The 26763-nt window shown below is 39.1% G+C and overlaps 1 protein-coding gene across 1 annotated transcript in view; it reads right to left on the reverse strand.

Moving 5' to 3' along the window:
* Positions 1–26763, reverse strand: part of LOC114030675 (protein tilB homolog) — a 211032-nt gene that overhangs the window by 178896 nt on the left and 5373 nt on the right. Inside the window, exons 4-6 of the mRNA XM_027845530.1 lie at positions 23252–23312; positions 18894–19106; positions 5796–5980 (exon numbers count right to left, since the gene is read on the reverse strand). Of these exons, the coding sequence (XP_027701331.1) occupies positions 5796–5980; positions 18894–19106; positions 23252–23312 (459 nt within the window). The remainder of the gene's footprint in view (positions 1–5795; positions 5981–18893; positions 19107–23251; positions 23313–26763) is intronic.

Below are 26763 nucleotides of genomic sequence, written 5' to 3' on the forward strand. Positions count from 1 at the left end.
GGCAAACACATCATAATTGTGACTCATAATGAACTTGCTCTGATTAAAGTCATCGGCCTTTTCCATATGAACTGCAATCAACATACATCTTCCCTCTTCTGCCCTAGTACAGTTCATTTGGGTAGTGAAGTGATAAGAACTCAAGATTTGAAGTCAGAGTATCTAGGCTGAAGTCCCAGCTCTGCGTCTTACTGCCTGTATGACTTAGGATACGTCACTTAACTTCCCTGAGACTATTTCCTCAACTATAAAATGAAGTAGTTGGATTAAATCTCCAATGTCCCTCTAGTGCAATATCTATGATCCTGTGACTTCCAGAACTTCAGTGCTGAACTTTATGTGTCTGCCCACCAAATTCCGTCTTGTTAGATTGGGTTCTTTATATAAACTGCTGAAGTCCTTTCCGAAGGTGATTCTGCCATTTTAGTGTCCTCTTCAAACTTTGCTCCCTGCCCCAATTTGATAAGCACGCCATGTAACACTTCATCCAAATCATTTATAATAATGTTGAACAACATAGGACTAAAAACTGGGTTCCATCAAAATCCAGAAGACACCTTTCTCAAAGTTAGCATCACTTCAATCATCACCACTCTTTCAGTCCAGTTGTTCAACCAATTCTGAATCTACTTAATTGCATTTATCAACCAGTCCACATTGTTCTACTTTGCCATGAATATAATACTGAGTCTTTGTCAAAGTTTTATTTTGGGGGTTTTGTTTTTGTTTTTTTGCCCAAATCCGGTTGTGTTATGCCTATGGTTATCCCCTTAGATCCAATTGTTTAATGACCCTATCAAAAAGGAAACGAGGGTTGGTTGACCTACAGTGACTTGTTCTTGATTAATCTATGTTGGCTCCTACCTATCATCACTTTCTAAATGTTCACAAGCCAGTCTTCTAATAAGCTATTTTAGAAGATAACCCCAAAACTCACTAACAGGTTTCTTTTATTTACCTCCTTCCTCTCTTCTTTTTGAGAAAAATAAGGGCATTTATCTGTTCTTTTTCTTCCATTCTTAAAAGTCATCAGCTTGATTCAGCAGTGGTTCATCTATCACCTCTTCAAGTTGTTTAAGTACCCTCAGATGGAATTCTCTAAATCATGCAACTTGAACTCATAAAGTGTATAGCTAGGTGCTTTCTTACCATCTCCTCAATTATTTTGGGTTTTAGTTTACTGTTAACCACTTTTATTCTCTTTCATTCTGAAAATCATTATTCTTGATAGAGAAAACAAAAGGAATTGTGTCATTCTCTTTTATCCATTATTATTATCCCATGATAAAATTTTACTTCTTGTACCTAACATTGTTTTCTTTTTTTAAAAAAACCTTTTTTCTTAGCATCTCTCACAAGCCCCAGCTCACTTCAGGCTTTAGTCTTCCTAGCACTATTCTTAACAGATTATGTTATACTTTTATATTCATTTGTCCATTCCATTGTTGAAGAATGATCTTCCTCAAGAGGTGGCATGTTCCCCCCTCCTCAGGTATCTTCAGATAGAGGCTAGACATCCAGTTGATGGGAATGTTATAGTGGAGACTTTTATAGTATATATGGATTGCACTAGATGGTCACTGGGGTCCCTTCCAACTCTTAATTTCTGTGATTTTATAATATTTGATTTTGTGAAATTATAGGAGCAAGCCTGCAGTCTGCTTGAAACCCATAGAAGATACTTTAGATAAAGGACAGTTTCTTTTTCTGAGTTCAATTGCATATCTATCTGAAGAAGTGAAAGGAGTTCAAGGTCTAATATACAGAAAGAAAGTACAATAATATGAGTGAAGTATCATGATATGAAGGAGTTGGTAGAAGCTGTATTCAAGATTCTTAGAACACAGACTTGGAGTTGGAATGTACTTGAAAGGTCATCTAGTCCGACCCTTTCATTTTACAATGTGGAGCCTAAAATCTGGAGAGATTAATGGACTTCCCTAAAATCACACAGATAATAAGCAGTCAAGCCAGAACTCAAAACCAGGTTCTCTGACTCCCAATTCAACACCCTTTCCACACAATCCTATTGCCTACTAAGCTGTAGACTAGTATTCCTTGCCAAATTTCTTCACATTATTCACATTTGGGGAGGGGGGTGTCTATGGACCATTCTGCAAGCATAGACCCTAATCCCCAATATTTCTTCAAAAGTTCAGACAGGTTATATGATCTTCATTCCATCTTCTGTATGTAACCTTATTAAATCTGAACTTTTTGGAGCAGCCTCTGATTCTCCAAATTAGTCTCTTTAAATATACCCCTCTTTTTCTTCCTCATTCAATTCAACTCAACTTGAATTAATTACATTTTACAAACCTTCCCTTTGCAGATGAGGAAACAGAAGCTCAGATGGATGAGATGATCTGCTCAACATCATCTAGTCAGTAAGTAGCAGAGCTAAAATTTGAACTTGAGTCTTCTGACTACAAGTTCAGTGTTTCATCTATTATAGTAAGTTGCTTAACTGGTTTGTCTGACACATTTCCCTCTTCATAGCAAAGGTACAATAGAAGAGAGATATAGTACCCAATAATTTCTCTTTCTGAGTTGATGATACTAGGTATCTTAACCTGTTTTAAAGATGAGGAAATTGAGGCACCAATATTGAAGTAATATGAAATACCTATGGTTATATTCACTTTAGTGTCATAGTCACAAACAAAACAAGATTTCCTGTTTAGTAGCCAGTGCACAAATCCAGCCTACTCCCTCCTTCCCTCACGAGCTTATGTCTCTCCCCTTCTCTCTCTCTCTCTCCCCCATCCACTTCCTGCATCTCTGTATTAAAGTGGATGAGGGAATGCAAAATATGGGATGAAGAATGAATTGAAACTAACAGGGCAAAGTGATTTTTCAATGCAACTGGGAAAGGGGTGAGCTGAGGACATTACTGAACTGGAGGAGACAAAAAAAGAAAAACACCAACCATCAGAGGAGAAAAATTGAAGCAGGGGGAAAATTGTCAGGAAATAATTTTTGATTGCATGTGCAGCATAGGGAAAAGACAAACAAATGCATTTTACTCCAGTTGTTTATTTTGAGGCCTTCAGCTAGCATATATATATATATATGTGTGTGTGTGTGTGTGTGTGTGTGTGTGTGTGTATATATGTGTGTATATAGATATAGATTTATAGGGGGTGGAAATGCCAGTGAAAGATGTGATCTTTCAGAGGCTAGGAAAGGCTAGGAAAAATTTGATTAAAATTGACATCTGTGATGAGAGACCTTAATGTACTTCGTGCCCTTGTTAACTAATGGGTGATTTCTGAGAGCTGCCGTTGGATTGTTTTACTTAAGAGGTATCCAAAGTCATTAGAAGTATAATAAGGCACCTTTTGCATGTCCTTCATTGCCAGAGATAAATTGCTCTCAAATTGTTTAGACATACTAAATGGAGGCAAGAGAAAAGAAAGCTAAAGAGAGACATGAAAGTAATCTTCATAAGTCTAAAGGGTTGTTGTACAGAAGAAGAAATGAGATTGTTCTATAGACTAGAATTATTAGGTAAGTTATGAATAGATAGATTTTGGTTCAACATATATAAGAACTTTCTAATGAACAGTCTGAAACAGTTCTGACCCTGGAAATATTTAAGCAGAGACTGAAAAATTAGCTGTAAAGGGCATCATGTCACTTCTCAGTAAAGGATTTTCCTTGGAATGCAAAGTTAGGACAAACAGCCTCTTAGGTGATTTCTACACAGCTAACCAAGACACAAATTCAGGTCCAGGGCTCTATCAATTGTATGAAGCAGGTAGGTGGAGCAGTGGATAGGGTGTTGGACCTGTAGACAGGAAATCTGAATTAAAAATCCAGCCCCAGACACTTGTGATCCTGGGCAAGTCACTTAACCTCTGTCTGCTTCAGTGTCTGCTTCTGAAATGTGGGAATAATAATAGCACCTGCTTCCTAGGGCTACTGTGAAGATCAAATAAGATAATATTTATAAAGTGCTTTGCATACCTAAAGGCTATGGTGCTATTATTATTACACCATACAACATCCTATGGGGTATATAAAATATCAAGTTTCCAGGCGTTATTGATGCTATTATGTTGCATGTAAGAGAAAAAAAATGTGTATTAAATTTGAGAAAGTTGAGTTAAATGCATTTTTCAGTTTTTAAGCACTTATATACAGGGACATTGTGGATATAAAATAGAAAAAATAGTCTCTACTCTGAATAATAACAATAGCAGATAACATTAATATTGAAATTTAAGGTTTGCAAAGTGCTTTACATAATACATGCATTCATACATATATACGCATATATATGTATGTTCTCATTTGATTCCTGTAACAACCTTGTAAGGGTAGGTTATCTTATTATCCCCATTTTACAAATAAGGAAACTGAGATTGAAAGAGGTTAAGCAACTTGCCCAGGGTCACACAGCTAATAAGTGTCAAAAGCTTTCCATAGGATTTGGTGAGGTTATGTTGAGCCTTGAGGATTAAGAATTGTACTAGGTAGTGGTGAAGAGGGACTGCATTCTGGGAATGGGAGATAGACTATGTAAAGTTGGGAGACAGAACATTGACTTTAGGGAAAAGCAAGTAATAATTTTCATTGAAATGTAGATTGAAATGTAGATGTGCAAAGAGGAATAATGTTAAATAAGATTAGAAAATAAAGCTAGAGACAGATTTAAATCAAGGAATACTTTTAATACCAAAGAGGCTATATTTTATAATAGCAAGCCACCAAAGAAGTGAGTGAAATGGTCACACCTTAGCTTTAGAAAGAGTATTTCAACTGTTGTGTGAAGGGTGGGTTGGAGAGGAGAGTAGAAATAGGGAGATCAATTAGGAGGTTAGTATAATAGCTCTGGCAAGAGGTGATTAGAACCAGAACTTGGGAGTGGAGAGAAGGGCACAGATATGAAAGGTACTATAAAGGGAGAATCAATAGAGCTGACAACTTATTTGGGGGTTAAAGGAAAGTGAGGATTCAAGGATAATCCCAAAGAAGCAAACCTGGTGCTATAAGGATTTTGGTGCCCTCCACAGAAATAGAGGAAGTTTGCATGTGAGACATATTTAGTGGGGAATATCATGAGTCCCATTTTGGATATTTTTAAGTCTGAGGTGGAACATTGAAGTAGAGGGGTTGTTGATATGGTCCTGGAGCTGAGAAGAGAGATTAGTATATGTAGATTTGATTCTATTGATTTCAATAGAAATGATTATTGAACCTAAGGGAAGCAATAAGTTTACCTAAAGATGATATAGAAAAGAGAACAGGGCTCAGGACAGAGCTTGTTTGTGCCATCTCTGATGTGGGTGGGGCATGAATGATGATCCAATAAAAAAGAATAGAAAGAAATCTGCCAAGTAAGAGGAGAATCTGGAAGGAGTAGCATCACAAAATCTTCAGGAGGAAAGAGCATCCAAGAGGAGAAGTGACCAACAGTATTAGAAGATATGGAAAGGTCAAGGAGGATGAAGACTGAGAAAGAGATATCAAATTTAGTGACCAAGAGATTCTTGATAACTTTAGGGATAAATTTCAATAAAGTAGTGGGATTGGGGATCAGAAGCCTTGTTGGTAAGGGTTGAGAAGTGAGTGGAAGATGTGGAAATGAAGACAAGTTTAAATGACTTTTATTTGAGAATTTTGGCTATGAACAGAAGGAGAGATATATGATGATAACTTGACGGATTGACATCAGTCAAGGTAGAATTTATTTTTAAGCTGGGAAAAATAATGCATGTTTGTATGTAGTAGGGAAAATAAGATTAGACGGAAGATGAGAGAGATCGAGAGAAAAAAAAGAGAGAGAGTACCTTGATTACCATCCTTGTATAACTGATAAACATCCTCAAGGTTACTGGCTCCTTCAATCCATACATCTTCTCCTGGGGAAGAGTCCATATCACTAAAAACACCTTGACGAAGCCAAGGGTTAGAGGCACTGAGATTGAATAGCTCAGAGAGAGAACGGCGGATTTTCTTTTTTTTCCTGAATATTCTGGGAAAAAAATGGAAGACAAAATGATCTATCTGGGTCTCACCACCTCACACCTAGACCATTACAGTAGACTTCTTGTTGGTCTCTATGCTTTAAATCTCTCCCTACTCCAATCCATTCTCCACTCAGCTGCCAAGGCTACTTTTCTAAAGTGCAGGTATGACTATGTCATTCCATTCTATAAAATGTGGCTGCCTTTAACCTCCAGAATAAAATATAAAATCCTGTTTCACATATAAAGCCCCTCATAACATGGCCCTCCCCTGTCTTTCTAGTCTTCTTACACTTTGCTCCCCTCCATGTAATCTATGTGACATTAATCCAGTGACATTGGCCTCTTGGCTGTTCCATGAACAAGACACTATATCTTTCAGCTCCAGGCATTCTCTCTGGCTGTCCCCCATGGCTGGAATGTTCTTCCTCCTCACCTCTGCCTACTGGGTTTTCCTGGCTCCCTTTAATACTCATCTCAAACCTTATCTTCTGTAAGAAGCCTTTCCTGATCAGTCCTCTCCCTTTGCACCAACCACCTTCCCCCTGACTGCTAGTGCCTTTCCTCTGAGATTACTTTCCACTATCCATGTATCTATCTATCTATCTATCTATCTATCTATCTATCTATCTATCTATCTACCTGTCTGTCTGTCTGTCTGTCTGTCTATCTATCTATCTATCTATCCATCTATCTGTTAGGTACATAAATGTTTACAAATTTTCTCCCCTATTATAATGTGAGTTCCCTGAGATCAGAGACTGCATTTTTGTTTTTCTTTATATCCCCAGAGCTTAGCACAGTGTCTGACACATAATAAATGCTTGATAAATGCTTGTTGACTGATTGATTAGTTGTTCTCTCCTCTTGTTCCAAAATCAAAGTGTCACCTAAACTCAGTCAGTTAGTTAACAAGCACTAGGAATACAAAGGAAGACAAAAAGGCAGTCCCTGCTCTCAAGAAGCTTACCATCTAGTTGGGAAAAACCCTAAAACCATCTATGTACAAATGAAATATAGACAGGCTAAGTTGGAGATAATTAACAGAGGAAAGGCACCAACATTAAGAAGGATGGAGAATGGGGTTTTGTGGAAGGCTGGGTTTTACTTGGGGTTTGAACGAAGTCAGTGAGTTAAGGAGGTGAAGATGAAGGAGAAAATTCTAGGCAAGGGGGACAGCCAATGAAAATACCTGGAGATGGGATAGGTAGTATCATGTACTTTCCATTTACTGCACACCTAAGAACTCTGGAAATAATTAATGGAAAAAAAGGTTTCAGACCTGCCGGACGGGAGTAGAGCTTTACGGGGGAAAGGGCACTAAACTACCAGGATTAGAATGAGGTTAGAATCCCAGTCCCTCTACTTACTTACTAGCTGAGTTACCTTGGACAAGTCACTTCAAGAATTTGAAGGACTGTCATGTAGAAGAGGAATTCTATTTATTCTACTTGGCTTCAGAGGCCAGAACTAGTACCAATGGGTGGAAATTGTAGAGAAGCCAATTTTGACTGGATGTGAGGGAAAACTTCCTGACAATTTGACCCTTATCCAAAAGGGCTGTCTCCAGAAGTATTGGGTTTCCCCCTCCCTGGAATCTTATCAAAAGAAGACTGAATGGCCACTGGTCAGGGATGTAGTAGAATGGATTTCTGGTCAGGTATAGACTGAATTAGATTGCCTCTGAGGTCCTTTATAATTCTGTGACTTCAAACTCTCTGACCCTCAGTTTCTCCATCTATATAATGGAACCAATATTATAAAGACCTATTGACCACACAGGGTCATTATCTTTGAGTAAGAGTGAGATACTTTCTTGTCCAGGTTGTTATTAGAAGGTAGATGGTGCAGTAGATAGATAGAGTGCTAGGCCTAGAGTTAAGAAGACTCATCTTTGTGAGTTCAAATCTGGCCTCAGACACTTACTAACTGTATAACCCTGGGCAAGTCATTTAACCTTGTTTGCCTCAGTTCCTCATCTATAAAATGATCTGGAGAAGGAAATGGCAAACCACTTTAATAGCTTCACCAAGAAAATCCCAAAAAAGGTCAAGAAAAGTCACACATGACTTAAAAACGACTGAACAACAAAAATTTATCCACTGGGCGGAGGACTAAACTTTATGACCTTTAGATCCCTTCCAATTCATAGTTTTCTAGGAATCAAATAAAATGGTGGTTGTAAAGGTGTTTTCACAAATATAAAGTGTTATTACTATTACTTTTCTGTCCATCGGCAACACAGATGAAAGACCACCACCCAGGATATGAATATGGACTTCTTATTTCACAGTCATAAAGATGGTACAGATTGGATTAGATCTCCTCTTTGTAGTGAAGCATCTAAGACATTAATTGGGATCCTCACAGTGACCAACAGCAAGTATTGGTAAGACCGCTGGAAGGCTTTAAGTCTCTATGGTTTCAGTTCTTCAATGGATTCACAATCTGATATGTCTACTTCTTCCCTTGGCTCATATGGCAACCAATTCATGTCTTCTTATCTTATATGATTCTTGATCATGTTCTACCATAAATCCTTCTTTGAAAATTCAACAAATGGACTGGAGGCTTTCCTCTGGATTTTCTGACCTTTTCCATGTATACCACTTCATTTTGTGGGTCATCTATTACTACTGGACCATCTCACCTTTTTTTTTCCAGTCATTCTTTTCTTAGATAATATCCATTATACTGCGCCTTGAATACAAATCCCCACCTCCATTTTCCACCACTTACTCTAAGAATTATAATCAAATAACAGTACCTCTGGAAAGGACATATGAATGTATTGCCTTATTGTTCTACTTACCATCTTTGTGACTTCTGAAACCTTAACTCTCTTTCATGGCCTTTGTTGCCCTATATCTGTTGTCTCCCCCGTTAGAATGTATGCTCTTTGAGGGCAAGGTCTGTCTTGCTTTTGCATTTTTTTCCCAGTGCCTGACACAGTGCTTGGCACATAGCAAATGCTTAATAAATGCCTTTCATTCATTCATTTATGTAGTTATTCATAATATGTTGCAACCTGCTTACAACCCACCCCACCAGTATCACCATATGTCTCATTTTTTCTTGGGGTCAACCACAATTTTGGCTTCTCAGAGATTGTAGTATTCCATGATTTGTAGCCATATTATATCACTGGAAAATTACTAGTGTTAAAAGATGGATTTTTGTGACAAACAACAGCTTGAGTTTCCAAAAAAACAGTTTCCAAAAAACAATCAAGCCTATTTTTTTCTCCTACTCCATTTTAAGCTCAACTCATTGGGCATATTCAGTGTCTGTCCTGAGACAAGAATTGACAAATTAATTCCATTGTCTATGCCCCACCCCCCATTTGCTTTGTATTATCTGTTGTGTACTGGGTACCCTTCTCCCTGCCTCCCTTTTGGAGGATGCTCAGGTCATTTTTGGTTACCATATGGATGCCTAGGGACCAGCTTCTGGCCATGTATAATTCATCACTGAATCTCTTAATTGGCTATTGAGCTAGAAAAGGGGTGACTAATCCCCTTGGCTTGCTCTCCATACTTGTCAGCCACTGCCTCCCCAGGGACACTTGCTTACATTTTGAAGGCATAAGGGAGCCAGCTAAGATAGACCAGGGGCAGGTCATCCCTTTAGCCTATCTATGGAGTTCCAGCTCAGCAGCCAATTAGGGGATAACCAAAAAATGAGTCCTACATGGTTGCAATCTTGTTCCTCCCACCACAGTTTTCTCCCCGCCCAGCTTCAATGTGGTCATCACAAATGGTAATCAAGCATGTTCAAAAGGGGACAGAGGGAAAGGCAATCAAAGGGTACCCCCCCTACAAATGTATAATGCATTCAGCCTTCCCTTGAAAAGTTACTTCCCACTTACTTTGTATGTATCTTATATGTATACATTTAATTACACATTAGAATGTAAGCCTCCTGAGGGTAGGGACTTTCTTTTTATCTTCATAGATTAACAATCCTTGTCGCATAGCAGGCATTTAATAAATGCTTGTCGATTGACTAGATATCCATATTATTCCTATTTATATATGTGTGTAAATGTATCTAAAGTATAATTAAATTACTTTTTACATATTTTGTATTATTTTTCTATATGTATAGAACCCCACTTCCCTCTATAAACTATAAGCTTCTCAAGGGCAAAGAAAGTTTTATTTTCATCTTTATATCCAGCACTCTTTTTTTTTTTAGCACAGAATCTGGCACACAGCAGATACTTACAAATGTTGACTCGAACTGAATTTCATATAACAGAAGTGTTCTTAATACACTTGATTTTTCCTATGTGGGTTGTTAAACCAATTTCTTCCAATTGGTCATGAATCTCACTGAGGACTGCCTGGAGTACCTGGAGTTTTATGCAATGAGTTACAATGGCATTCACCAAAAGGGGCATCTGAAGAACTTCATGTATGACTGAATCAATCAATGAAAAAGCTTTTATCAATCACATACTAAGTGTGAGAAGCTACACTAAGCACTGGGAATGCAAAAGTGAAAAGTGAAGTAGTCCTCATCCTCTAAGAGCTTGCATTCTAATTGGTGGAGACAGCACATATTGCAGGGCAGGGTTGTGGTCAGGGTGAGTGGATAGAGCCTTGGGAATCAGGAATACTCATCTTCATGAGTTCAAATCCAGTCTCAGACTCTTACTAGTTATGTGACCCTGGGCAAGTCACTTAACCCTCTTTGCCTCAGCTTCTCATCTATAAAATGAGTTGGAGAAGGAAATGGCAAACCACCATAGTATCTTTGCCAAGAAAACCCCAAATGGGGTCATGATTGAAACGACTGAACAACAGTAGTGGTCATGTAAAGGCTTTATGTTCTGAGAAATCATGGGGATGGTGAATTAATCCATTGGGCAGTTAACTGACACATTCTTTCATGAAGGGATGGTAATGTGAATTTGATTATCGTGCCTAGCTTATGAGGTACAAAATGTGGGGGATAGAGAGTTGGCAGAGAAAAGAGGGGAGGGGGCATATAGGTGGCCTGGGTTGATGATGAATGGAATGGGATGGGATGAGACAATAGTCTGGTCTGGGGTTAGCTGAATATATAGTGGGTTGAGAAAGTTTATAACTCAATCACTAGTAAAGACAGCTTTGCTTCAGGTTAGCAAAAATGGCAAGGCCAGGGCAGATGACAAGAGGTCCAGGTGGAAGCCTGGATGAGATTGGAAGCATGGTCTTATCTGGGGATACAGTGGGCTAGGTGAATTTACATTCAATCACCAAACAATTTAGCTCAGCCCCAGGGCAAAGGTCCATAGGTGAATTGATTAATTTATCATCCACAAGGAATTTCTCTTCATTTAGACTCTATGTAAAAGATACCTTCTGTGATAAATAAGAAGACCTTTGTCAAAGATATTTCTCATTGTTTTATGACTCATTTAATATTAACAATCAGAAGATTGTTGGACAAATTTCACCTTCAGCATGAAAGCTTTCTTCATCCCCTTATAATATGTTTTTTAATAATCAGCAAATAACTCAGTGAGTATAATCATAATGAGTAAGCTTTGCCACAGAAAAGAGATAAAAAATGCACCTCCCTTCCTACAGAGGTAAGAGACTATGTATTAACTATGTATGTATATGCATGTATAGTCAGACTCCATTGATGTGTTGGTTGTTTTACAGAAATGCTTTTTTTTCTTTTTCTTTTTTATTCTTTGTTACAAGGGATGGCTTGCTGGGTAAGGGAGGAAGGAGGTATATATTCAATCATGTAAAAATCAAGAGATAGTATAAAAGGCTTTAAATTAAAAACTAATAAAGAGTGAACTTGAGTATTTTCCACAGCTTTCGGTCAATAGCCATGGAAAGATATGATATACCGCTTAAAAATTGTAAAAGTCTGCATGTTTCTTTCACATCTTGAAAAGGCTATAAACCAAGACTAAAATGAAGAAGAGTTGGTGCATGAGCTTTTGTTTGCACATGATTGCGCACTCAGTGCAGCCTCTGAGACTGAGATGCAATGGAATATAGACGGATTCTCTGCTGCTTGTGCTAATTTTGACCTAACAATTAACACCAAGAAAACAGAGGTTCTCCATCAGAAAGGAGAAATTTTGAATGTGGTGGATAAGTTCACTTATCTTGGCAGTATACTTTCCAGGGATGTACATATAGATGATGAGGTTGACACACACATTGCTAGAGCTAGGTCAATGTTTGGGAGGCTGTGAAAAAAAAGTGTGGGAGAGGAGAAATTGGGCTGCCTACCAAACTGAAAGTCTATAGAGCCATTGTGCTTGATGTCATTGTGGCATGCCTGTGAAACATGGATGGTATACCAATGCTGTGCCATGAAATTGAATTACTTCCATTTGAATTGTCTTAGGAAGATTCTGAAGCTCACCTGGCAAGATAAGGTACCAGACACTGAGGTCCCTTTTCAAACTAGACTGCCAAGCATTCAAACCCTACTGCAGAGAGTGCAACTCCAATGGGCTGGCCAATTGTTTGAATGTCAAATGTACTTTTGCCTAAAAGACTATTTTATGGAGAACTCGTTTAAGGCAGGTGCTTGCATGGTGGTCAGAAGAAATGGTACAAGGACACTCTCAAGGTCTCCCTGAAGAATTTTGGTATCAATTATAAGACATGAGAGACACTGGCACAGAAGTCTCTAGTATGGTGTGCTACATTAAAGAAGGTTCTGTTCTCTATGAGCAAATCAGAATTACAATAACTCAAAAGAAAAAATGTGCAAATTTAGAGATATTTTCACTGCAAATATTCAAATGGACTATGAGGGAGAGAGAGGGAGAGAGAGAGAGAGAGAGAGAGAGAGAGAGAGAGAGAGAGAAAGAGAGGGGGGATAAACAGGGGAAAATAGGATGGAGAGAAATACATAGTTGGTAATAATCATTGTGAAAAAATTTTAGAGTGCGTTTCTCTGATAAAGACTTCATTTCTCAAACACATAGAAAACTGAGTCAAATTTATAGAAATAAGAGTCATTCCTCAATTGATAAATGGTCAAAGGATATGAACAGGCAGTTCTCAGACAAAGTAATCAAAGTAGTCTGTAGTCATATGAAAAAATGCTCTACATCACTATTAATGAGAGAAATGAAAATTAAAACAGCTCTGAGCTACTACCTCTCATCTGTCAGATTGGCAAATATGACAGAAAAGGAAAATGACAAATGTTGGAGGGGATGTGGGAAAATTAAAACACTAATGTACTATTGGTGGAGTTGTATATTGATTCAGCCATTCTGGAGAGTAATTTGGAACTATGCTTAAAGGGCTATAAAACCATGCATACCCTTTGACCAAGCAATGCCACTATTAGGTCTGTATCCCAAAGAGATTAAAAAAAAAAAAAGGAAAAGGGCCTATGTGCATAGAAATATTTATAGCAGCTCTTTCAGTGATGGCAAAGAATTGGAAATTGAGGGGATGTCCATCAATTGGAGAATGGCTGAACATGTTGTTGTATATGATTGTGATGGAATACTATTGTGCTTTAAGAAATGATGAGCAGGATGATCTCAGAAAAACATGGAAAGACTTATGTGTAACGAAGCAAAGTGCAATAAGCAGAACCAGGAGAACATTGTACACAGTAACACCAAAATGTAGGTTATCTGTATGATGATCTACCGTGAATAACTTAGCTATTCTCAGATATACAATGATCCAAGAAAATTCTGTAGGACTTATGATGAAAGGTGCTGTCCATCTCCAGAGAAGCAATTGGTAGAGCCTGAATGCAGATCAAAGATACTTTTTCTTTACTTTTCTTTATTTTTCTTGAGGTTTTTTTTGTCTGTGTTTTCTTTCACAGAATGACTTACATGGAAATGTGTTTTGCATGACCACTCATGTACAACCTATGTCAAATTGCTTGTCTTCTCAATGGGGAGGAGGAGAGGGAAGGAGAGAATTTGGAACTCAAAATTTGAAAGAAAAAAGAATGTTAAAATAGTTTTTACATGTAGTTGGGAAAAATAAAATATTAAATAAGATAAAAAATGCTTACAATGAAATGATCATTTCATCTGCTTATTGTTCTCCCAATGGGGTGATCCAGCTTGGGTTAGGTCTCACATCATGTAGTTTACCTTTTTCTCATTTCTCACCTGGTTGCACTACTTTGGGACATCTCTGATTTTTCTACCATGCCCCAGGAAGCTTATTATTGGGAAAATCTCATCATCCTCTGAGATCTCATCAGCCTTGGAACTCCTTGTCATCACCATTTCTGATTAGAGGGTGGGAGCCATGAACTCCAAAACCTTTATTTAAGGAGGAAGATCAGCTCAGATGTCCTCACTTCTCACCTGATTGCACCACTTTGGGACTTCTCTGACTTTTCCATCACCTCTTAGTTAAGTACCTTCTCTGGTTCGTCTTCTCCCCATGCATGGTGCCTAGCATATAGTAGATACTTAATAAATGTTTATTGACTATTTGTTAACTAAATTAGTGTTGCCTTGGTGGCTGTTTCTCTACTTAGCTAGCAAATCAAGAAATGATTTCTATATCTTAATATTCAGCCCTATTGAGGCAGGTAGGTGGCACTGTGGATAGAGTGCCAGTCCTGGAGTCAGGAAGACTTATTTTCTTGAGTTCAAATCTGGCCTCAGACACTTACTAGCTGTGTGACCCTGGGCAAATCACTTAACCCTGTTTGCTTGTTTCTTCATCTGTAAAATGAGGTGAAGGAAATGGCAAACTACTGCAGTATCTTTGCAAAAAAAAATGAGGTCACGAAGAGTCGGACATAACTGAAACAACTCAATAACAACGTCAACAATAACAACTAGTCCTAATCTCTCTGCTGAACTCTAGTCACATATTGTTAGCCAGGTATCGTCCCCAGTTGTTTCCACAGGCATTTCATACTTAAGTTATCCAAAATAGAACTCATCTCCCCTCCCCCCATCAAAAAAATCTACCTATCCTCCAAACTTCCCTACTTCTGTTGAGGGTATCACCATGGTACCAGTTACTCTGGTTCATAACAACAGAATTATGCCTGTCTTTCTTTTCCTTTGCCCCTCCCCTTTCTACCCAATTAGTACTCAAGTCTTATTAATTCTAGCTTCACAACATCCCTTGCATCCCTTGTGTCCCTTTCTCTACCACTCCCATAGACCCACCCTCGTTTAGTTTCTTATCACTTCTCAGCCAGGCTACTACAATAGCTTTAGAAGTTGACTCTATTGCTTGAGTCTCTCTCCTCTCCAATCCAAACTCTATACAGCTGCCAAAGCAATCTTCCTATGCCGCTGGTTTGAGCACATTCCTCCCTTCCTCTAAAGCCTTCAGTGACTCCCATTACCAGAAGATAAAATTAAAACTCCCCAGCCTGGCATTTAACCCCTTTCTCTTTCTGTAGTCTGGTTCCAAATTGCCTTCCCAATTATATTTCATATTACTCCCCATCAGATGCTCTTCTATTCCAATCCAAACTTGACTAGCACCTTCTACTTCCACACTTTCCCACAAGCCATTCTTCATACCTTAAATGCACTTCCATCTCATCTCTGATCTCAGAATCCTTATTATCCCTTGATGCTCAACTAAGGGGCCACTTACTCCCTGGGCTTTCCCTACGTGGTTCTCCCAGTTATAAATGGCTTCTCCCTCTTCAAATTTGTGTTCTATTTCCCACAGTAAGCTTTTTGAGGGAAAGGAGCTCTTCATCCTCAGTGCCAGAGAATTGGTGGATAGCGAGTTCACTTTGGAGTCAGGAAGAGTTGGGTTCAAGTTCACTTCTGACATGCACTGGCTATGTGACTAACATCTACCTCTAACTCTCTAAATCAATGACTTTCAGAAGAGTTTTGGGACTGAATTGGTGGAAGGAATTTCCTCAGTAGAAAGTGCCTACATCAATGAAATAACAGGTCTAGACCTAAAAAAGAAAAATTAAAAAAAAAAAATTCCCAGCATCTGGTTCAGGGCCTCACAAACCATAGGGACTTAATGCATGTTGATTTTGAATTAGAATTTAAATGGACCCTAAATTCCTTTTTTATAGATCTCTCCTCCATAAGAAGGTTGTATTAAATCTCTAAGGTTCTTTCTGGTACTAAAATTCTATGATTCAGTAATTAATCTAAATCCTTCCTGAATCTTTTCACATTTTCAAGCTATGACACTTTCTGGAGGTAATGGGCTTTGCATTTTTACTTTTCAGGCCATAAAGTAATATTTATCCTTATTTGTTCTAAGGTTACCTCTTTCAAGTTTCCATTTAATCCCTTCATTTAATGAAACAAGACATATGAGAGCTAATGCTGTTTATAAAGACTATAATAGATAGCAATTGTTCATCCTTCTTTTACAACCAAGTCATAATGTTTAGAACTTAAAGAATCTTAGCAATCATGTGGTGCAGCTTCTGAGACCCAGGAAGCAAAGTGATTGCAAGCTTCTTGAAGGAACTGTCTTTTGCCTCTTTTTGTATCCCCAGCACTTAGCACACAGTAGCTGCTTAATAAATGTATATTGGTTTCTTGAATGATTGATTACCCAGGGCAAAATATAGGTAGCAGAAGAATCAGAACTAAAACTAAGGTCTCCTGACTCATAGCCCAGCGTTCTTCCCATGACACCATGCTGCCTTCAATACTGCAACATCTAGCAATCCTTGCCATAAAGAGACTCAGATTTCTGCTCCCTAGAATCTTGAACTGAGCTGATTGACTGGCTGTATGACTGAGTAGAGAGGCAGGATGGTCCATGGAAAAGATGTCTGGTCTTGGAGCCAAGAAAGGTTAGACTCAAATCCTACCTCTAACACAAAGGGAATGACTAGTAGTCATTGAACATCAGTTTTCTCAGCTGTAAGATGGGGAGGGGGAGAAATGGCAATTGTAATTCATGCTTGATAAACATGGCATAAATGAGATGATGTATATAAAACTTTTTGTAAACTTCACATAAGTAATGATGATAGCTAACATTTATAGGTTTGCAAAGCACTTTGTAAATTTATGGTTGTTGTTTGGTCATGTCCAACTCTTTGTGACCCCATTTGGAGTTGTCATGGCAAAGGTACTGGAGTGGTTTGTCATTTCCTTCTCCAGATCATTTTACAAATGAGGAAACTGAAGCAAAGAAAATTAAGTAAGTTACCCAGGGTCACACAGCTACCAAGTGTCTGAGGCCAAATTTGAATTCAAGAATATGAGTCTTCCTGACTCCAGGCCTGACACTCTACCCACCGTGCCAACTAGCTGCCAGCTGCTATTATCATTTTAAAAAAAGCAGAGGTCATCTAGCCTAATACCTTGCCTGATGCCCAGATTTGCTATCTCATGTTTGTTACCTCCAATGACAAAAAACTTATTGAGTTGTTTATCATCCAATAACCTTTTACACGAATTTAGTCCAGTGCCTGCCACATAGTAGGTGCTTAGTAAATGTTCATTGACTGACATGTCTGAAGACAATTACTGTTTTTGCTCAGACTTTTCTACCCTAGTAACTTCACTCCTTTTTTTTCAAAGAATCCTTGACCTTTAACTATCAGATCCCTTTGAATTTTGACCCTGAAATACCCTGGGGAAAAGGGAAAGGTCCAGAAAACATTGTCAAAGACACATCTGCTGTTGACCTGGGGACACAGATTCATCACCACTCATCCCTCTAGTGTGTTCAGTGTCATGCCACGTTGGGTTAGTGCATGACTCCCTTGGGAATACATAGAATGGGGAGGACACATCCAGACCTAGTGACAAAAGCCCCAGCATCCTGAGCCCTTGCTAATGACATGGTTTTAACTACAGACTCTCTTCTTCCTCTATCACTATAGGGCTCTGCATAAGCATGATGGCTGATCTCAGACAGCTAGAGCTCTAGGAAAATGACTTTGGCCCCTGAATAGGGAACATGTTGATATGCAGAGAGACTTGAGGCAGAAAGACCAAGATGGAGGTTATCATAATAGTCCAGGGAGAGATAATGAACAACTAACATAGCACAGTGGTTAGGTAAGCGGAGAAAAATGACTGGATGTGAGTGATGTTAGGGAGGTAGAAACTTCAAGATTTGGCAACTGATTGATGTGTGGAGTGAGGGAAATTGAGGAGTCATGATGACATCAAGGTTGTGAACCTAGGGGATGAGGCAAATTGTGGTGCCCTCCACAGAGGGGTGGCAATGGGGGAGGGTGGAGTTAGTGTAATCATATCCTATTCTTGCCTATTCATCCTCCCCTAGTTGTTCTTCCCTATTGAAAAATGAAAATAATGTTTCAGGGGCTTACTTAGCAGCCAGTGTCCCAGAATTCAGAACCCATCATTGAGTTATGTCAGCTTTGGCCATGAGATGACAGATAAGGGGGAGAGTTGGGACCATAAGGAATTTTGCCTGTGAATGTGCTGTGGATAGCTGTGTTAGGGTAGGTTATAACTGCTCAGAGAAACCCACCCAACACAGCAATGGAAGGTTAGAGGCGGGAGGGGTCAGAATGGGAGAGTGTTTAAGATGTATAGTTGTTTTGGAGACAAGCCTAGAGCTGGCTGGGGAAGGGGGAGGGTGGGATACAGCACATATTACTACCCTCCCCTTGGTTAATCACATACCCCTTGAAAATCAGACCACATCCCCCCAAGCTTATTTCAAACCCCACCACACACTTGGTGGACCACTGGCCTAGGGCACAAGTGACTTGGCCAAGTCAGTCAGCATGTATCAGACCTCTCTAGCTACAAGTCAGCTTATTCTACCTTGCACCATATTTCCTCTCTAGCTAGCTATGTGATCTGGTGAAATTCATTCAAGTTCTCTGAGAATTACTCTCTTCATCTGAAAAATGGGATTAATATTTTTGTTTGGAAGGAATGTGCATCATAAATATTGAAGTGCTGGAGACTCATGTGCCATAATTGTCATAGACTTGTCACAATGCCCTACAGATAGGACATTGCTGACTTACCTGACCAAATTCTCTTTGTATACAACACTCGTCTGAGTGGGACTCAGAGTGATGTTGCCATCTTCATCAGAAAGAAAGCTGTCCTCTGTCAAAATGTAATAGCCATTGGTGAGGAGCCGGGGGCTTCGGCGGCAAATAAAATGAGAACCTGTCAGGGGATTTGTGGAACAGCATTCCAATGGGGTGTCACCATCCAGAAAAGTACAATCATAGCTAGAGAGAAAGGGAAAGAAAGCCTTTAGAATCTCTAACCTGCACACCCAGGATCAAACATCAGCTCTTTTGTTTGGCATTTGTCAGTCCCTGGGAAACTCTAGGATCCCTAGTCTATTCTGACTAGTAATTTCTAATCACCTTCTACCCTCAAGGTAAACTGTGGGGAATCTGCTAAGACCAGCAGTTTCTAACTGCTCTTGTTCTCAGACAGAGATAGCTCCAAGGACACCTGTGCAGCCTTTCCCTTTCTGTAGTTAGGGTACTCTTTTCATAGTACTCTATCCTTTACTCTAGTATTCCCATTTTACAGAGGAAGAAACTGAGTCTCAGAGAGGCTAGAGGATTTCATAATCACATAGCTAATCACTCAATGGCATTATATGAATCCAAATTTCCAGGTCCCAGGACTCTATACACTATGCAATTCTGCCTTTTAAAATGATAACAGCTTGAACCGGTGTTGTGTTTTCCTGTTCCAAAGTGATTTTTACATACAAAGTCTCATATGATCCTTATAATGATCTTGTAAAATTGACAGTGTAAAAACCACTTATTTTATTTTATAGAAGAGGGAACTAAATGACTTGTCCCAAACAGAGCCAAGCACCTAAGCCAAGTCTTCTGACCCCAAGTCCAATACACCTCCCACTACACCATATATACAATGAAAGTTAATTGACCTCAAGTTCTACTAGAAAAGTGATCCCTTTTACACGTGACCAAACTGAGTCTCAGAGAGGTCAAGTAACTTGACCATTGGCACATTGTTAGTAAAGCACCAGAGCTGTGATTTGAAGCCATGCCTCTCAACTCCAGGCCTACCCTCTCATCAGATCTTCATGAGAGTGGCAAAAGTATTGATTCCAGAGTCAGAAGACCTAGGTTCAAGCTTCACCTCTGATGTTTAAGACCTATGTGACCTTAGGCAAGTCATTGAACTTCTCTGAGGTTCAGTTTCCTCACATGTAAAATGAGGAAGTTAGTCTAGTTGCTTTCTGAGGTTCCCTCATGCTGTAGATCCATGACTCTGTAAATACTAGTGGTGGAGTAGGTGTAATTGAAAATAAACAATCTTATTTGTGTGGTGGACAGGTATTGTTATTTCCTTTCTACAAATAAACAAACTTAGTCTCAAAGAGGGTCAAGGAATTGCCACTGGTCACATCAACAGAAAGTCGTAGAGTGGGTACTAGAGCCCAGGTCTTCTGAGTGCTTTGGCCTGAGTGCTAGTCTTTCCAATTATACAACGCTAGTCAGTTTGTCAGTCAGTCAGCTAGCATCTATTAAGTGCCTATCATGTACCATGTACTATAGAGATACAAAGAAAGGCAAGACAGAACCTGCTCTCAAGGACTTTACAGCCTAATGGGGCATACAACACGCAAACAATTATGTACAAACAAAAGGTGTGTGTATATATATGGTAAATTTGAGATAATCAACAGAAGGAAAGAACTAGATTTAAGGTGGAAATCAGGAAAAAGTTTCTTGCAGAAGGCAGGATTTTAGTTGAGACTTGAAGGAAGCCAGAGAAGTGAGAAGTAAGCAACTTGCAGGCATGCGGGACAGAGAAAATTCCTGGAGTTGGGAGATGGAGTGTCAATATCAAGAAACAGCAAGGAAACCATTGTTACTGGATCCCAAGGTATACAGTGGAGTGCAAGGTATAGGAAGACTGGAAAGTTAGGAAAGGACTAGACTGTTAAGGGCCTTAAATGCCAAACTAAGGATTTTATATTTGATCCTTGAGGTGATGGAGAGCCACAGAAGTTGACTGAATAGTCTAACAGCTGACTGGAGAATAGACTGGAGTGGGGAGATTCTTGACACCGAGGGACCAATCAGCCCGCTATTGCAATAGTCCAGTTGGGAGGTGATGAAGACCTGGTGTCAGTGCCTGGGGACAATGCTACTTTCTTGAATTGTTAAATATGCTCCATGTACTCAGCAGTTGTGATGTTTTGCATTCGAGTGGGTAACTTCTTGAGGTCTGAATGATAGCAGGGTAGATCCAAAAATAGCACTAGGCTTGGAGAGAGGAGTCCTGAGTTCAAGTCCAGGCTATTGGTACTATTTTAAAAAAGGATAATAATACTTGCACTACCTAATTGTTGTTGTAAGGGAAGTATTTTAACCTTAAGAGCCCTATATAGGGTTTTCCTAAAGTCTTTATGGATTTTTAAGTTGTCGAAGCTTCTAAAGCTTAAAAAATAGTGTAAAGCCTTTTGGGATGCTTTGTCAGTTACAGTAACAGTTTACATATTTACCTAATTCAAGATTCATAAATACACTGTATGAAGTAGGAGACATAAGATTTTTTTTAAATCTTCATTTTATAGTTGATGAAAGTGAGAGTCAGCGGGATGAATTGACTTGTCCACACAGCTAGGAAGTAAATCAGAGCCTGGATTCAACTGCGGTCTCTGTGACATCCATCACCCTTATCTACTGCACGTGCCACATTGGGTTACTCGTCTTAGAAAATTTCAAGGTTAGCCTCTCCCCAGTGTCTTTTCTTTGTAACGCTTTTAGAATTCTCTTTCCTTTTGTGGCTGTAAGCACTTCCAGTTTCTGAGTTACAATAACGGTGCTCTGTTGTTGTTTTAAGTTGATTCCTTAGAAGATCAAACAATTCAACCGGACTGTAGCCCCAAGAGATACTGCTATGTCCAGATCCCGAATCTCTTGGCTGCAGTCTTGTATACGCTGTAATCATCTGAGGAATTTTTAACTGATGCTTTTCAGCAGGTTCCTTCCAAGGGCTTACAAAACAACAACAACAACAACAAACACTACCCCACCCTAAATTTCTTCAACTTGAGCACCCTATCACATGAGTGTTTCTTGTTGCTTTGAGAGTGGCCACTCCATGGGGGCCTCAGATCTTCCCTTCTCCCCCTTCCACTAGTACACAACAGAGCTAGGTCAGAGAAGTACAGGACTCCGAGTCTACGTTAGACTGTAAGCTCCCTGAGGACGGTTCCTTAGGGAACTGTCTTCTGCCTCTTTGTATACTCAGTGCTTAGCTCAGTGTAGCACAGTAGATAACTCAATAAATGTTTATTGATTGATTGAGTGAGGCTCCGCCCTTTTCTAGCTCTAACCTTAAATACATCAATTAACTTTTCTGAGGTCCTGTGTCATCATATGTCCAAAAGAACTAGGTAGCTCGGTGGACAGAGTGCCAGGCTTGGTGTCAAGAAGACTTGAGTTCAAATATGGCCTCAGACACTTACTAGCTGTGTGACCCTGGGCAAGTCACTTAACCCTGTTTTGCCTCAACTGCTCATCTGTAAAATGAGCTGGAGAAGGAAATGGCAAACCACCCTAGTATCTTTGCCAAGGAAACCTCAAATGGGGTCACAGAGGGTAGGACATGACTAAAATGACTGAGCAATACCACCTCACAGGATTGTTGTAAGGGAGTGCTTTCTAGAACTTTAAAATGTTCTATAAATGTGAGCTACCATTAAATTGGGGCTAAACAAACAAGTAAACTGAGTCTCATCCATGAGCACAAAATAAGGATTTGGACTCCAAGTTGAATGCGTGAATCTATTATAAAACATGTCTGACTATAAGTCACCTGATCTTTGCTTGAATATTTTAATAATAATAATATTAGTAATAATGATAAGTATGTATATAATACTTAATATGTTTGAGGCACTGTGCAAAGTGTTTTACAATTATTATCTCACTTGATCCTCACAATAACCCCAGTAGGGGTTATTATTATCTCCATTCTGCAGATGAGGAAACCGGGGCAAACAGAGATTAAGTGTCTGAAGCTAGGTTTGAACTCAGGTTCTCCTGATTCCAGGTCTAGCACCTTGTATCCATTGAACTTCCTAGATGCCCCAAACACCTCCATTATCAAGGAGCTCACTACCTCAAATATACATAATAGACCAAGTTAAAAGCCTCCACTACCATTCATCATGACTCCATAGCCTGACTTGGGACCACCTAAAAGAAAATGGTCCAGAAAACCTGATAAGGCATATACCTTCCCCAGACATAGGTGAATCATTCAAAAGAATTTTTCTTTTGAATGATTAGCCAAAGTAACAAATGAACCAGGCCTGCAAGTTTGAACTTGCATTGCCTTTCCTATAAAAAATTACAGCCTGCCAGAATACCTTGGGAAAATGCATCTGGGTGACAGTGTTTCAGTTGATTCTCTTTCCAGACCAGGAGAACCTAGAAAAATAGGCAAGAGAGAAGAAAAGGGAAGAAAAAACCAGTAAGTTTGAGGAAACAGGAAAACATATTAAACATTAGAAACTCTATACATGTGGTTGGTAAAAGTCAAATGCCTAATGTCCCACCCACAGAGCCAAACTTAAGTCAGACAGGGTTTAAAAATTAATCTCTAATAGCAGTTTTGTCCCTGGCACCTGGAAACCAGCAGCCAGAAATAAACTCCGTCCTTGGGTGTTTTGTCTGTCTCTTGGGGTTTATTACTCTAGTCTCTGAGTACAGCTTTCCTTTGGAGATAAATTCATGAGGGCCAGAGGGGTCATGAATAAATTATTACCACCCAACAGAGATCCATGAAATAGAGAAGGATCACATTTTGTGAGAAGAAGAGGAAACCCTAAATTCATCATATGCTTATTGTTTAATTTATTTATTTGCCTGTGTATTTGGCCTGCTGGATAATTTGCAAAATTAAATTGTCTGCCAAAGATCCCCGCTCCCCTTCCTTAGGGCAAATTGAAGATATTTTGTTGTAAAAAAATAATGGAGCTTAGAAAAGTGGGTTCTTATTTTCATAAGTGACTTATAATTTATATGGCTAGCAGAGTATAGTATGATGGAAAGAGGAATGAACTGTTTGTATGAGAAGGTTGGGGCTGGAGCTTACACTGATTTCCCTCCAGGCTCCTAATAATAATAACTGACATTTAAATAAATTGCTTTATGCACATTGGCTCATTTAGTCCTCCTAACAACTCTGTGAGGCAAGATCATTATTATGATCATCCCTGTTTTACAGATGAGGAAACTGAGCCCCAGAGATGAGTGAAGTAACTTATTCATGGTCATGGCACCATGAACAAAAGCAGCATTCAAACCCAGGTTCCTCCTGACTTCAGGTTAGGAACTCTTTCCTCTACAATACCATGCTACCACTTAAGCTAGCCCAAGTAGCTTCATAGCTCAGAGGGAAGTTGAGTTTCTTCATCTGTAAAATGAATATAATAATATTTTTACTACCTACCTTCCAAGGTGGAAAGTGTAATATAAAGGGTGGAATGAACATAAGCAATTACAATTGTGAATACAAAAAACAAAAAGTGGTTTTTGTGGGTATTTAATTTGATATAGATGTATCTGGATCTGTGTTGTCATCAGAGTGGGGAATTTCTAAGATATCAATATACAATTCTATGTGTACTTCTTGTCTACCCCAATGGAATGTAAGTTACTTGAAGATAGGGATTATTTCCCTTTTGTCTTTTTAAGTCCAGCACTTATCACAGTGCCTGGAATTTTTTTTTAAAAGTTTGTTGAATGATTGAACACAGATACAGATCACAAGTCCTCTGTAACTTTTAGTCTTAGAGAATAGTATAGGACACTGACAAGTTAAGTGACTACGGTGTCACGCAACTGGAATGTATCAAAGACAGTATCTGAATCGAGCTCTCTATCTTCCTATATGAATATATATGTACATGTGCATACACATATATGTCTATACACATGTAGTGTGTATATAGAGATACGTATGTGTATATATATACATACATACATAGCATGACAATTTGACAGATGCATATACATATAAGTATATATGCACATGTGTACATACATGTATTTCTGTAATACATGCCAGTAAGTTAGTCAGTCAATAAGCATTTATTAAGTGTCAGCAATATGCCAGGCACTGTGTCAAGTACTAGGGATACCAAAAAAGACAAAAGGCAGTCCCTGTTCTCCTGGAGCTCATAGTCTAATGAGGAAGACAATATTCAAATGACTAGGTACAAACTAGTTATATACAAGATATATATGAAATAATCAACAGAAGGAAGGCACAAGAATTTAGAAAGATTGGGAAAGGTTTCTTGTAGAAAGTAAAATATTAGTTGACACTTGAAGGAAGCCAGAGAAGCCAGGATGCTGAGATGAGGAGGGAGAGAATACTAGGAATGGAAGACAGTCATTGAAAATGTCAAGTGTCAGGAGATGGAATGTCTGCCTCATTCAAGGACCAGCAAGAATCCCAGTGTCACTGTGTTGACAGGTCCATTACAGGGAAATAAGGCGTAAGAGGACTGGGAAGGTTGGGGACAAGGGTCTAAGTTATGAAGTCTTTGAAAGCAAAATAGAAGATTTTGTATTTGATCTTAGAGGCAATAGGGAGCTATTGGAGTTTGTTGACATGATCAGAATTTCACTTAAGGAAGACCAGTTTGTCAGCTGCGGGTAGGATGGTGGGGAGAGACTTGAGAAGGGGAGACCAACCAGCAAGTTATTACAATGGTTTAGGCACGAGGTGAGAAAGGCCTGCACCATGGTGGTGGCAGTGTCAGGAGAGAAAAGGGGGGCACATAGGAAAGATGATGCTAATGAAAAATCAATGGGACTTGGCAACAAATTGGATATGGGGGAGGAGGGGAGGTGAGATAGTGAGGAGTCAAGGATGACATTTAGGTTGCAAGTCCAAGTAACTGGGAAGATTGTGGTATCTTCAACAGTAATAGGGAAGTTCAGAAGAGAGGAAGGTTTTAGGAGAAAGATGATGAGTTTTTGGTTTGGGGCATGTTGAGTTTAAGATGTCTAGGGGACATTCACTTTGATGTCTAATAAACAGTTGGAGATGCAAAACTGGAGGTCAGCAGAGAGGTTAAGGCTGGATATTTGATAGTCATCAGCATAGTGATGATGATTGAGTGCATAAGGACTGATGAAATCATCAGGTAAAAAAGGATAAATGAAAAAGACAAGAAAGCCTAGCACAGGACCTTGGGGGCAATACTCTAGCTGGTGACTTGGGTGAAGCCTGGGAAGTGGTCAAACAGGTAGGAGGAGAACCAGAATGGAGAAGTGTCATGGAAACTTAGAGAGAAGAGAATAGCAAGAAGATAGAAATCAGTAGTGTCAAAGGCTGCAGAGGGATCAAGAAGGGTAAAGATTAAGAACATTTTGAGATTAAGAGTTCACCAAAAACTTTGGAGAAACCACTATATGATGAGTAATGAAGTTGGAGTCAGACAGCAAAGAATTAATAAAAGAGTGAAAAGAGGAATTTAGCCACAAAAAAGGAGGAGTGATATGGGAGCATCATCATCATCATCATCATCATCATCATCATCATATCTGGCATTTATAAAGTGCCTACTATGTATCAAGCACTTTTAAAAAGATTATCTCCTTTGATCCTCACAACAACCCTGGAAAGTAGGTACTGTTATCCCCATTTTATAGTTGAGGAAATTGAGGCAAACAGAAGTTAAGTGACCTGCCCAAGGTCACCCAGTCAGTGTCCAAGGCTAGATTTGAACTCAGATCTTCCTGACTCAAGGTCCAGAGCTCTTTCTACTGTACCACCTCACTTCCAGGAATGGATAGATCAAATGAAGATTTCTTTGAGAATGAAGGGGCATGACCATATTTGTAGGCAGTAAAGAAGCAGCCAGTA

The sequence above is a fragment of the Vombatus ursinus genome, unplaced genomic scaffold (assembly GCF_900497805.2).
Source record: "Vombatus ursinus unplaced genomic scaffold, bare-nosed wombat genome assembly UNPS02014973.1, whole genome shotgun sequence".
Classification (NCBI taxonomy): Eukaryota; Metazoa; Chordata; class Mammalia; order Diprotodontia; family Vombatidae; genus Vombatus; species Vombatus ursinus.